This window comes from Elephas maximus, chromosome 3 (genome assembly GCF_024166365.1).
Source record: "Elephas maximus indicus isolate mEleMax1 chromosome 3, mEleMax1 primary haplotype, whole genome shotgun sequence".
Lineage (NCBI taxonomy): Eukaryota > Metazoa > Chordata > Mammalia > Proboscidea > Elephantidae > Elephas > Elephas maximus.
The window spans coordinates 85,574,606-85,586,853 of NC_064821.1; the positions used below are offsets into that span (position 1 = coordinate 85,574,606).

The 12,248-nt window shown below is 51.9% G+C and overlaps 2 protein-coding genes across 4 annotated transcripts in view; one reads left to right on the forward strand and one right to left on the reverse strand.

Moving 5' to 3' along the window:
• CDC20 (cell division cycle 20) lies at window positions 1-3,972 on the forward strand. Its single transcript, XM_049879022.1, has 11 exons — window positions 1-81; window positions 221-442; window positions 555-703; window positions 790-886; window positions 1,024-1,152; window positions 1,251-1,447; window positions 1,564-1,658; window positions 1,794-2,022; window positions 2,177-2,302; window positions 3,212-3,329; window positions 3,730-3,972. The coding sequence occupies exons 2-11, from the start codon at window positions 262-264 to the stop codon at window positions 3,906-3,908; spliced, it is 1,500 nt and encodes a 499-aa protein (XP_049734979.1). The 5' UTR covers window positions 1-81; window positions 221-261; the 3' UTR covers window positions 3,909-3,972.
• ELOVL1 (ELOVL fatty acid elongase 1) overlaps window positions 3,959-12,248 on the reverse strand; it is a 24,466-nt gene continuing 16,176 nt past the window's right edge. The window contains exons 1-8 of one of the 3 annotated variants that reach the window (XM_049879023.1): window positions 9,005-9,129; window positions 6,268-6,327; window positions 5,909-6,099; window positions 5,661-5,741; window positions 5,471-5,527; window positions 5,270-5,375; window positions 5,047-5,183; window positions 3,959-4,864 (exon numbers count right to left, since the gene is read on the reverse strand). In XM_049879023.1, coding sequence (XP_049734980.1) covers window positions 4,643-4,864; window positions 5,047-5,183; window positions 5,270-5,375; window positions 5,471-5,527; window positions 5,661-5,741; window positions 5,909-6,099; window positions 6,268-6,313 — 840 coding nt within the window. In that variant the 5' untranslated portion in view covers window positions 6,314-6,327; window positions 9,005-9,129 and the 3' untranslated portion in view covers window positions 3,959-4,642. Of the gene's footprint in view, window positions 4,865-5,046; window positions 5,184-5,269; window positions 5,376-5,470; window positions 5,528-5,660; window positions 5,742-5,908; window positions 6,100-6,267; window positions 6,328-6,928; window positions 8,524-9,004; window positions 9,130-12,248 lie in introns of those variants that run through there. The other 2 variants (XM_049879024.1, XM_049879025.1) reach the window with 2 other exon arrangements.

Sequence of the window (12,248 nt, forward strand, 5' to 3'; positions counted from 1 at the left end):
AATGGCTACTCGGAGCGGAGAGTTTAAGAAGCCAGAGTTGCCAAGGCCGGCCCGGGACTGGAACCTGATCAGGAAGCGACGGTAAGAGGCGGCTGGGCCGAGCCGAGGTGGGCTGCGGCCAGGGGGTGCTAGGCCGGGAGGGGCTGCAGCCGGCTGTGGCTGGCTGGGAGTGAAGGAGCTCCGCGCCGTTCCCTGAGCACGGTCGGCTCTCTTTCTCCAGGACTTGGCGGGTACCAAGGACCCCCCCTTCCAGAGACTCCCATGGCGCATTTTGTGTTCGAGAGTGACCTGCACTCGCTGCTCCAGCTGGACGCACCCATCCCCAATGCACCCCCCGCACGCTGGCAGCGCAAAGCTAAGGAAGCAGCGGGGCCGGCCCCCTCACCCATGCGAGCGGCCAACCGGTCCCACAGCGCCGGCAGGACCCCAGGCCGAACTCCTGGTGAGTGGGGTGCGGCAGGACACGGGGGCCGGGGGGGAATGGCAGAGAGCAGCCTTCGTTCTTCCAACCCCAGGAGCCTGGTCAGAGGTCTGCCTCTCTATTCCTGCTCCAGGCAAATCCAGCTCCAAAGCTCAGACCACTCCCAGCAAAGCTGGCGGTGATCGTTATATCCCCCATCGCAGTGCTTCCCAGATGGAGGTTGCTAGCTTCCTCCTGAGTAAGGAGAACCAGCCTGAAAACAGCCAGACACCCACCAAGAAGGTATGTGCTCAGAGGGGTTCCAGGCAGGGGACCCACCTCTGCCCTTTAATAATATCATCTGCCTCACCATCAACTTTATATGCCAGGAACATCAGAAAGCCTGGGCCTTGAACTTGAACGGTTTTGATGTGGAGGAAGCCAAGATCCTTCGGCTCAGTGGAAAACCCCAGAATGCTCCAGAAGGTAAGAAGAGTGGTTCTTGGAGGGAGGTGTCAGTCCATCCCCAGGGCTGAGGGGGATGCCAGTTTGCTCTGGCCTTCTAGGTTAGGAGGAGAGGTGTCAATTCTCCCAGTGTTCTAGACCCACTCCTGTTGCCACAGGTTACCAGAATCGACTGAAGGTACTTTATAGCCAAAAGACCACGCCTGGCTCTAGCCAAAAGACCTGCCGTTACATTCCTTCCCTGCCAGATCGTATTCTGGATGCCCCTGAAATCCGGAATGACTACTGTAAGCGCAGCCTTATCCTTGCCTTATGGATGGAGAAAGAGGGCCTGGGGACCAGGCAAACGAGGGAGTTTATGCTTATCCCTTTCCTCCTCTGGCAGACCTGAACCTTGTGGACTGGAGCTCTGGGAATGTACTGGCTGTGGCGCTGGACAATAGTGTATACTTGTGGAGTGCTAGCTCTGGTGACATCTTGCAGCTGCTGCAAATGGAGCAGCCTGGTGAATATGTATCCTCTGTGGCCTGGATCAAAGAGGGCAACTACCTGGCTGTGGGCACCAGCAGTGCTGAGGTGCAGGTGAGACTTGTCCCTGCGCTGCAGCTCTATTGCCCACAGACCCAGGAGGCTTGCCCAGCTGGAGATGTTAATGCCAAGTCCTAATCTCTGATCCTAGTGATCTTCTCTACCTCTAGCTATGGGATGTGCAACAGCAGAAACGGCTTCGAAACATGACCAGTCACTCTGCCAGAGTAGGCTCCCTCTGTTGGAACAGCTACATCCTGTCCAGGTCAGTGGTGAACCCAGACCTCTATGATTCTTGCCCACTCTCCCCGACTGAGCACCCCTGGACTGAAGCAGCTCAGGCCTGCTTATGTTTGGCTCTGCTGAAGAACCTCCGTGATTTCCTTTTTCCCTTCCCCAGTGGCTCGCGCTCTGGCCATATCCACCACCATGATGTCCGGGTAGCAGAACACCATGTAGCCACACTGAGTGGCCACAGCCAGGAAGTCTGTGGACTGCGCTGGGCCCCAGATGGACGACACTTGGCCAGTGGTGGCAATGATAACTTGGTCAATGTGTGGCCTAGTGCTCCTGGAGAGGGTGGCTGGGTTCCCTTGCAGACATTCACCCAGCATCAAGGGGCCGTCAAGGTGAGAGTAGGGCTGGGCTGGGGTAGAAGCCTACCCAGAAACTGGGAACTGTTGAGGGGACATGAGGTGGGGGGATCGGGGTGGGTTAATCTGTAACCCCTGTAACTCCTTGTCTAGCTGTACTACCTGCTGATCCCATCGTTATCTGGCCTAGGCTGTAGCTTGGTGTCCCTGGCAGTCCAGTGTCCTGGCAACGGGAGGGGGCACGAGTGACCGACACATTCGCATCTGGAACGTCTGCTCTGGGGCCTGTCTGAGTGCTGTGGATGCCCATTCTCAGGTAGCGTTTCTACCTGTTCAGTCTCTTCTGGATGTATTCTTATTCTGTGTAGTCTAACTGGGTAACCATGTCCACTCCACTGGCTTCACCAACTCTGTATCCGATGTTTCCCAAACTTCTAACTCAGCTTTCCTTTCCAATGATCTGTGAGATATTTCCAACCCTATGTCCTATTGGGGCACACCACCACCTCAATGTATCCCAGATTGCATTTACCACTTCCCCTTGCCTCCCTGAAATGTGTTCTTCCTCCTCCTCTTATATTGCTTGAGAATGGCAGAACCTACTCAGAAATTTGAAAAGCCTGCTATCATCTTTCATCCTTATCACCTAGTCACCAAGAGCTATCAGTTTTACCTAGAATATCATTCACATCTCTCCCCTCCCCTCAGCCTCATCCTTCTTCCCATAGACCACTGCAACTGCTGCCTCATTGATCTCCAGGCATTCTGTCTGATCTCCTTCAATTTGTCCTCTACACTATGGTCTCCGTGGCCTTTCTGGACTATAAATCTGTCATTGTCTTCTTTAAACCCTGCAGTGGTTCCCCATCACCTACAAAAATTCATATCCATTAGAATATTTGAGGCCCTTGCTGTTGGGCCTCCTAGCAACCACACCAGCTTCTTTTCTTTCCACATCCAGCCTTCTCTAGACATGGGCTCTGTAGCCAGATGGCCTGAGTTCATATTCCGGCTCTGTCACCAACTAACAGCTTGCATGTGACCATAGGCAACTTGAACTTCTTTCTGCCTGATTCTTCATCTGTAATATGGATGATAATTTTAACTCTCTCAAAGACTTGTGATCAAACAGTCTGAGTCTGTAGCACCTGGCAGGGTGTGTAACACTTAGTTCTGATTTGAGTAGCTTTAGCTATATAATGCCCACACCATTCCCTCTGCACAGGTGTGCTCCATCCTCTGGTCTCCCCACTACAAGGAGCTCATCTCAGGCCATGGCTTTGCCCAGAACCAACTGGTTATTTGGAAGTACCCAACCATGGCTAAGGTGGCTGAGCTCAAAGGTAGGTGGTGCAAAATAAAAGAAGCCAGATGCAAAAGGGCACATATTGTATGATTCCATTTATATGAAATGTCTAGAATGTGCAAACTGTTAGAGACAAAGTAGATCACTAGCTGCCAGAGGCTGAGGGGTTGGGGGAGAGGGTAGAGGGGAGTGACTGCTACTGGGCATGGGGTTTCTATTTGGGGTAATGCAGATGTTCTGGAATTAGGTAGTGGTGATGGCTGCATAGCTTTGTGAATATACTAAAACCACTGGATTGTACACTTTAAATTAAAAGGGTGAATTTTATGGTATATGAATTGTATCTCAATAAAAGCTGTTATAAAAAACACAAGCATCTGTAGGCTGTGTCTACATTCATGTGCCCTGCTCTCACTTTTTCCCTCCTCATACCCCAGGCCATACAGCCCGAGTCCTGAGTCTGACCATGAGCCCAGATGGGGCCACTGTGGCATCAGCAGCAGCAGATGAGACCCTGCGGCTATGGCGCTGCTTTGAGTTGGACCCTGCACGGCGGCGGGAGCGGGAGAAGGCCAGTGCAGCCAAAAGCAGCCTCATCCACCAAGGCATTCGTTGAGGACCAACCCATCACCTCAGTGTTTTGTTTTTTTTATTTTTCTAATAAAGTCATGTCTCCCTTTCTCTCATGACCTATGTCCCATCGGTTTTCCCAGGGGTTCTCTTCTACTGTGATCAGAGAGCTAGAAATGTCACATGGGAGTTTTGACCATCCCCCCTGTTTTAGATAGGGCTAGTGAGTCTTTGTACCTCTTCTATTGACACACGTACACACACAGCCTCAATGGTTTCCTCTGTCACTTTTTAATTATGACACAGTGAGTGAGCAGCCTCCACAGGCTGTATTTCCAGGCCCCTCACTCACCCTGACCTTTGGCTAAGAAGCTCCTGCTTCATTGTGGGGGTGGAGAAGGAGGGAGCCTGAGTCCACAGTGACAGATTATTGCTGACCTCTTCAGTGTGAGAAAAAGGCCACAAGACCCTGGTGGGGGCCAGCCCTGAGTGTTCCTCCCCCAAGTTTAAGGCAGGGAGAGGGGAGTAAGTGTCCAGCCCTTTGAGCCCCCAGCTCTGGAGTAGCAGAGAGCAATGAGGCCATGTCCCTGGGGCTGGCCTGGAGAAGTGGATGAGGCGGTGGTCCCTGTGAACCAGCTGTGGGGAGGGGAGGGCCTGTCCCCTGCTCAGTCTTGACCATGTAAGCCCTGGTCACAGGAATAGGTGGGGAGTACACTGATGGATGCTGCCTAAGGTGCAGTCCAGAGGCACTTAGGTGGGCGCCTACCTAGGCCATGTTTCTCAGTTGGCCTTGACCTTGGTGGTGCCTGGAGCTCCATTTTGCTGAAGTGCACGGGGTAGCCGCTTGCCTTTAGTGTACGACTGATACCAGAAATTGGAGAAGAGCACGAAGAAGATGGTACCATACATCCAGATGAGGTGGATGATGACTGGGAACTGGTAGTTACAGCTGGGCATGAAGTAGTACTGGGAGATGTGCAGTGAAACCAGGACAAACTGGATCTAGGACAGAGAAAAGCAAGGGTCAGAGGGAACAGGACTGGAGGGAAAGAGGGCAGAGGAACAGACTGAAATGTTGAGTGGGGAGGGATGGGGTCAAAGGTTAGGTAGGTTGGATTAAGATAGGATCCAGACTAGGAATGTTGCGGGGGAGGGAAGTTCTAGGCCAGGCTTTGGCCCCTCACCAGCTGGATGGCTGTCATGTGCTTTTTCCACCAAAGGTAGGGCTGAGCCACAGGGCCAAGGGCAGACAATCCATAGTACAGGTACATGATGACATGCACAGACGAGTTTATCATGGCATGGAAAGAGCCCATTCCTCCTGTGAGTGGACAGAGAAACAGTCAGGCAAGTCAAGGCTCTGGTCCCCAGTGCCCACCCCTTCTCCCAGTGGTCTTCATCACTCACCAGGAGCAACCTTTACTCCCCACCACCAGCTCCAGGGAAGTACCGAATGATGGAAGACATGTAGGAAGGTCACCTGCCCATCCTTCTTCCGAAGAATAAAGATCACCTGAGAGAAGATTGGAACTGGAGGGTTGGAACTAGGGTCTCTCTCCCCTCCCACCCCTCCCTCCCCAAGTTCTTACATCTTATTTAACCACTCACCGTGTCCATCAGCTCAATGAACTTAGAGAAGAGGAAGAGCCAGGCCACTCGAACCATCTGCAAGAATTCAGAGCAGCCTTAGAACTCCCCATGCTGCTCTAGCAGTCTCCCTAAATGGGGCTATGAGCATAGGTCACCCTGTGCTCCTATCCCCCAAGTTGCTTACGATCTAGCCCCAGCCCCTACTTACCCTAAGTGCCTCAGGGCTGTTGGAATAGTCCACAGGATCACAGCGCCAGGTGTAGGTACTCAGCCAGCCAGACATCAGGAACTAGGAAGGGGTGTGGATCAGACTACCAGACCCACCACCCCATGCCTTCTCTAGCTGAAGAGATGGATCTGAGCCTCTCTGGAAAGGAGAGGTGCCATCCTCTGGTCCTAAGCCCCAGCCCTTATCCTGCTGGCAAGAATTAACACATAGGTATCCTAGGGGCCCACCTCATAGACAATGTACAGGGAGAGTGCCACCAGTGAGAAGTTGTAGACAACCATGAAGCCACGGAGCTGGAAAGGCTTCCGATTGGCCATGATGCGCGGCCCAAGTGAGAGAACGAAGTACACGTAGGTCAGGAGGATGGAGGTCATTAGTAGTGGGGAGCCCATCAGAGGGTAGCCCTGGGTCCGGGGATCTGTGAACAAAGGAGTGAGGAAGGGTCACAGGATTCAAAATATCTCCACCAGGTCTGCAGACATAAGATCAGGTCAAGAAGTTTACAGGGACTCTCCATTTGGAAACAGCCCTAGATCTAGAGATCCCAGAGAATGAAAGAGAAAGTGGCTGGTGGATAGCATCCTACCTGCATGCTTCATCATCTCCTGGTACAGGTTCACGACAGCCTCCATCCTGGCTAAGGACTCTAAGGAAATATGGAGGGTGGGTATCAGACAGGGCCCACTGCACTGTTCCAACCCACCCTTGATTCACAGAAGCAAGACACAGAACCAGATGAGACAACTCCTAGCGCCTCATTGCAAGAAAGGACAGAGAACAGTGAGAGAAAGGAATTGTCGGAGATTCAGGATAGGAGGAGGCAGTGTGGTGGGGGCATCTGATCCCCACACATCTTGCCTACCTGGAAAGCGTTGTTCCACCCTTTGCCCTCCACATCTTATTCATGGCCTCCCCTCTACTCTTCCTCTATGGGAGAACTCTTAATTTCCTGTTCTCAAGATTCTCTCTTTTCCGGAGAGTCTTACCTCCTCACCAGCAGGAAACTCATCTCCAGAATGAATCTCCTTTCCCTTCCTCGCCAATCTCTCACCTCCCCACCTCTGGGTCTTTCTTCTCTCCAGGGATTCTCACCTTCAACCTCTCCTCTCCTGGCCCCACCTCTCCCTGCTGGGACTCACCTCCCTTCCCCTCAGTCCCTTCCGGGACTCTCATGACCTGGGATCCCTCCTCTCCCCTGCTAGAACACTCAGCTGCCTAGGTTTCTCCTGTCCTCCCAGGGCTCTCACCTCCGCCTGGCCTCTCCAATCCGGTGCTCTGCTCTTGCTGAGCCCTTCCTCTCTCCGAGCCTGGCTCTTTGAGACTCCTGCCCTGGCGGCTGCACCTGTCTGACTAGATCTGGCAGCAGCCCCGCCCTCCGCCCACTGCCACTGGCTGCACGTGGGATGGAGGGTGGGTCTAGGCCACAGGTCAGTGACTGGGAGATTAGGGTGCAACAGGTTTGGGAAAGTCAAGTAAAGCCCCCACACTCACCCACGCACCGACCCACCCACTCCAGACCAGTCAGATGAGCTAAGGTCCTTGGGACTGAATGTCTCTAAGCCAGAAATCTCCCCTGGCTCCAGCCCCTGCTCCAACCCCAGCTCTGACCCAAAGAGAACAGCTGAAAACACACACCCAGCATCCTTTCCTGAACCAGTCACAAAGTCTCAGTTTGTTCTACTTCAAAATGGGTACAATCACCCTTCCTTCCCAGGGATGGGCAGAGAAGCCAGTGGCACGTGAGGAGGTGGGAAAGTGGGGGTGGTCTCAGGAATCTTCCCTTCCCTTAGGGAGGGACCCTAATGGGTTAGGCCCCCTCTCCCCCAAGACTGAAGGAATGTTGGGGGAGGGCTCACAGGGACACAAAATCCTCTGCCCAGACTCTGGAGACTGGGAATCTGAGATAGTCCCAGAGGGACGAGTCATTACCCATTTCCCGCACATCTAGGGCAGCAGGTGCTCAAGAGCTTCTTATACCTATTCTGCCCAGTTCCCTCTACCCAGAAAACCACCTGTGTCGGTACTAAGTGAAGAAACAGACCTTCTGATGCATTGATCACAGAGGCTCCACATGCACCCCTTCACACACATACGCTCTCACCCGGCATACATCTTACAGGTGCTCCCCCATACCTCCCCTTATTCCACACTTTTTCAGACCCACCATGCTCAGGCTCCAAGTTCTTCACACACATACACACCCTTTCTCACACAACTCTCCACTCCCAAAACAACTCACCAACAGCCAGGACGCACTTGTACACACAGAGCTCACATACCTCCTGCTGGCAACAACTCCCTCTCACACATCACCCATACAAACGCCCACGGATTTTGACAAGCAGGCTTTCTTATATTGACACCTGCTCCTAGCTACAGTCACACTGGCAAAACACACTGACTTGCTCAGGCAGGTGACTGCTTCACAGGTCCCTGCGCCTAACTACAGACACATTGGCAACACACTGACTCGCTCAGGCAGGTGACTTGTTTCACAGGTTCCACATTACCATGTGCAACTGTGCACCCTCAGGCCCACACCCACTTGAAGTTACACATGCAGGTTTACTCACGTGTATGTGAGTCACAGATCTATGTGGTCACATACATAAACTCATACAGACCATGTAGAGGTGAATGAACATAAAATCGCCCACATTATATGCAGACACACACCTGCCCTTGGTCACTCTTTCCATGGAAGGCAATCATTCATTCATTCATTCATTCATTCACAGATTTTTGTTGCCTTATTCTGTGGTAGGGCCAACCAGGCTTAGGCATGTGCTCTAACACACAGTCCCTCTCTGACACTCCTGGGCTGGCCAGCATGTTATCTCTCTCAACCACCACCCCCAAGCTCACTCCCACCCCACACACACACATACACGCATGCACTATGGAAGTCAAGAGTAGCTCATGGTTTCTGGGAAGGACCTTCTTTCCAAGCCTGAGGGAGATCTGGGTGTGTCCCGGTAGGGGAATTCAGCCCATTCCTTCCTCCATTTAAGAGGAATGGAAGGAAAAAGGAGAATGGCAAAGGAAGGGGGAGGGGAAAGGAGAAGAGAAAAGGGAGGAGATAGAGGCGGAGAGGGGCAAGACTAGGAGGGGGCGGAGGAAGACCTACGTTTAAGAAATGGGGGGGTGGGGGGGGACGAGGGGAGGTTGCTGGAGAGGCCCAGCCCCAGCGAGCTGGGACCTCCCACCCACTTTTCCCAGGAACAGCCTCGCCCACAGCCTGGGCAGGGCAGGGCAGGGCCTGGTTGGGCTAGCTAGCCAGAGGACCCTGGCACGTGGAGAGCCCGTGGAAGGTCCAGACTCACCAGTGGTGGACCAGGCGGGCTGTCGTGGAGAGCTCGGAGGGAGCAGTGCCAGAGAGAACTACCCAGGACCAGCTTGCCTGCCACTTCCTCATCTGCTGGGCCGACTTTCTGTCACCCGAGGGGGAGGGGGCGGGCCGGGTGGGGGGCGCCTGCTGATTGGGCCGCCAGCCGGAGGCAGGAGGGGCTGTCCAGCACCGGCTGGGCTCAGCTTTGCTCAGCGGGAGAGGCGGGAGCAGGGGCGGGCCTCCTGATTCCAGGGCAGGAAGCACACCCAGCTCTGACTCCCCACCCCTTCCCTTGTCATCTCAGCCCGCCTTGGTCAGGCCACTTCGGCCCGCCCGCCAGAGTTGCACACCGCTTCTTCCTGACATTCAGCCCCTGAATGGCCTCATGCTGGGCCCTCCGGTGATGGCTCCACCAATATGACGAACACAACTTCTGTTTGTGGCAGGCCCAGCCTGGGACTCTAGGAAAAGGTCCAGGCCTCGGACCTTCCCCCAAAGAGCTCACTCACTAGTGGGGTGAGACTAGAGGGGTGGGCAGGAGGCAGTATGTGTGCTAAGGGCTGACTTGGGGTGGCAGGGATGTCTCAGTGGGAGGGAGCAGCTGGGCAAGGAAGCCTTCTCTAAGAGCCTATAAACCTGGATGAGCCTATCAATGGAGATGGAAGAATACAAGGGGCCTGGTGGCCTAGTGATTAAGAGCTCGGCTGCTAACCAAAAGGTTGGTAGCTCAAGTCCACCAGCTGTTCCTTGGAAACCCTATGGGGCAGTTCTACTCTGTCCTAAAGGGTCACTGTGAGTTGGGATTGACTCGTTTTAAACTGGCCTTCAAAGTGGGGGGAAAGAAATGGGGGGGGGGGCAGGGAGTTGGCTGTGGCTGAAGGTAGTAGGTCTTACAGGCCAAATGGGATAGTTCCAATTTTATTTTAAAAGCAGAGGAGAAAAAGTGAAGATTCTTAAGGAGGGAACAAATCAAGCTTCTATTATTCATTCATCAAATATTTATTGACCACCTACTATGTGCAAGACTGTGTTAAGTTCTTGTGACACATTAACAAACAAGTCAGAAGTTGTCCCTGCACGCATGGGGTTTTTAGTCTAGCTGAATCACCTTACTCCGGCAGCCAGTGTGTTGACGGTATTGTGGGGAGACCAGGTGAGAGATAACAGGTCTGGAAATTGATGGGGTTGACAATGTGGCTATTTCTTCAAGATGACTGGAACACACACACAATAGGTTATATATCTGGCTTCCTGTGCTCCCCCTCTGCTCCCGCCCTCCCCCGCCCCCACCAAATAAAAAAAAAAAAATAGGTTGAATTATTGAGGGCAGAGATTAGGTTTTAGTGATATGAACTCTGATTCCCCAACGGCACCTGGAAAAGTGCTTTGCATAGTGATTCAATAACTGCTTTTAGGATTAGATGGTGTAAATGTGGATAGAATAAGGGAATTCGGAAGGGGGGTGGCTTGGGGGAAATAATGTTTTGTAAAGGATGAGATGTAGTAGCTTCATGGAAATTTAGTCCTAGATTTTAGGTAAGAGGCCAGAGGCAGGGTACAGGTATGACTGTACCCTGCCCTTTAGTACCTGTCCTTGAAAGGAAATGAGGAGGAAAAGTCAACTATTCAAAAAGTTTAAACTTCTTAGCTTTGTACACTAAAGCGCTACATGATCTGGGCCCTAGCCTCTCCCCTCAACCTGTGTCACTCTCCCAAGCTATACCCTGTGCTTTAACTGATCCCCAAGGATGTCAGCATCTTTCACAACCTCTCTTCACCCCCAAGCCTTGACCCCTGGCCCAGCACAAGGTACAACCAGCTCTCCCAGTCACTAAATCAATCCCTCATCTTGCTCCCACAATCTCACTTTAAAGCAATTATCTGCTTAGCTGCATCCCCCAACTATAAGCGCCTCTTAGCAGGGGCCATGTTCCAGTCATATCTATACCTCTAGCAGGAGTGTCTGGATGGTGCAAATGGTTAAGCATTAAGCGCTGACTACTAACCAAATGGTTGGCAGTTTGAACCCACCCAGAGGCTCCTCAGAAGAAAGGTTTGGTGATCTGCTTCCGAAAGGTAACAGCCTTGAAAACCCATGCAGTTGTTCTACTCTACACACATGGGGTGGCCATGAGTTGGCATCAACTCCATGCCAACCGGTTTGGTTTATATCTCTAATACCTAGCACATTGCCTGATACTCAGGTGACCCTCCAAAAATGTTTGCTGAGTGCACGTTAGAGGACATGGGACAAAGAGAGAAAGGAAAGAGAGGTCAAGGTACTTACAAGAATCCAAGGCCAAGTGGGAAGGACAAGAATTCAAAAGCCTTTTATACTTTCCTTGGGGTGGCAGTATTCATTGATTCAGTACATGTTTACTGACAGCCTGATGTATTCCTGGTATACGCTAGTGGCTTTGGAGTCAAGCCAGACTCCACAGACCTGAGCTTAAGTCTTCCAGTTAGTACCTGTGTACTATTATATAAACTGCAGAACCTCTATAAAATGAGAATAAAACCGTACCTAGCTCATAGGTTTGTTGTGCAGATTAAGGGAAATAACCCATGCAAAGAGTTCCCCTAGCACTGTTTCTGTCTCAGCATTTAATAGACAAGGTGGGGAAGCGGCTTAGATTTTAAGGTTTATACTTGTATGTACATTCACAAACATTCACTTAACAAGTATATCCTAAACGCATACTATGTGCAAAGCACTGTTCTGAGGAGCACCACTGAGAGGTTTTGGATTAAGTGTCCACCAGGAGAGTCCATTAGAGACAGACAAAATGGAGTGCTGTAGATGATAATAATGCCCGGAGGCCAATCAGAGCAGTGACAGCGAACTTCAATTATCTGTTTATTCATCTGGATCACACTGGTAAGCTGACCATAGCTAGCCCTCACTAAATATTAAAAATACAATGAACATGCTCAAAGACTCACTTTGCTCAGTTCTTGTCCTGGTCCTGGGAGAAAATATCTTCAAATATCTGAGTTAGAACACTTAGGCCCAAGTCCCACCTAATGGCATCTCCATGGCCCTGGGTTTCTGCAAAATATTCACAATCTAGTGGAGAACACAGGCATATAAACTGACAATTACAGTAGAGTGTGGTGAGTGTTCCCACAAAGAAAAACCCAGTGTTATGAAAGCACAGAGGGGAGCACCTTAACAAAAGCTTTGGGCGAGGGATAATTCTTGGAAGGCCTCACATTCTTGGAACACCAAAGCTGAGCAT

Excerpts from the sequence above, each read along its gene's own strand:
- CDC20 (XM_049879022.1), top strand. The coding sequence starts at position 262 with ATGGCGCATTTTGTGTTCGAGAGTGACCTGCACTCGCTGCTCCAGCTG. Across the intron at positions 1,153-1,250 it reads TGAAATCCGGAATGACTACT|ACCTGAACCTTGTGGACTGG; the intron begins GTAAGCGCAGCC and ends CTCCTCTGGCAG. Across the intron at positions 1,448-1,563 it reads CCAGCAGTGCTGAGGTGCAG|CTATGGGATGTGCAACAGCA; the intron begins GTGAGACTTGTC and ends CTCTACCTCTAG.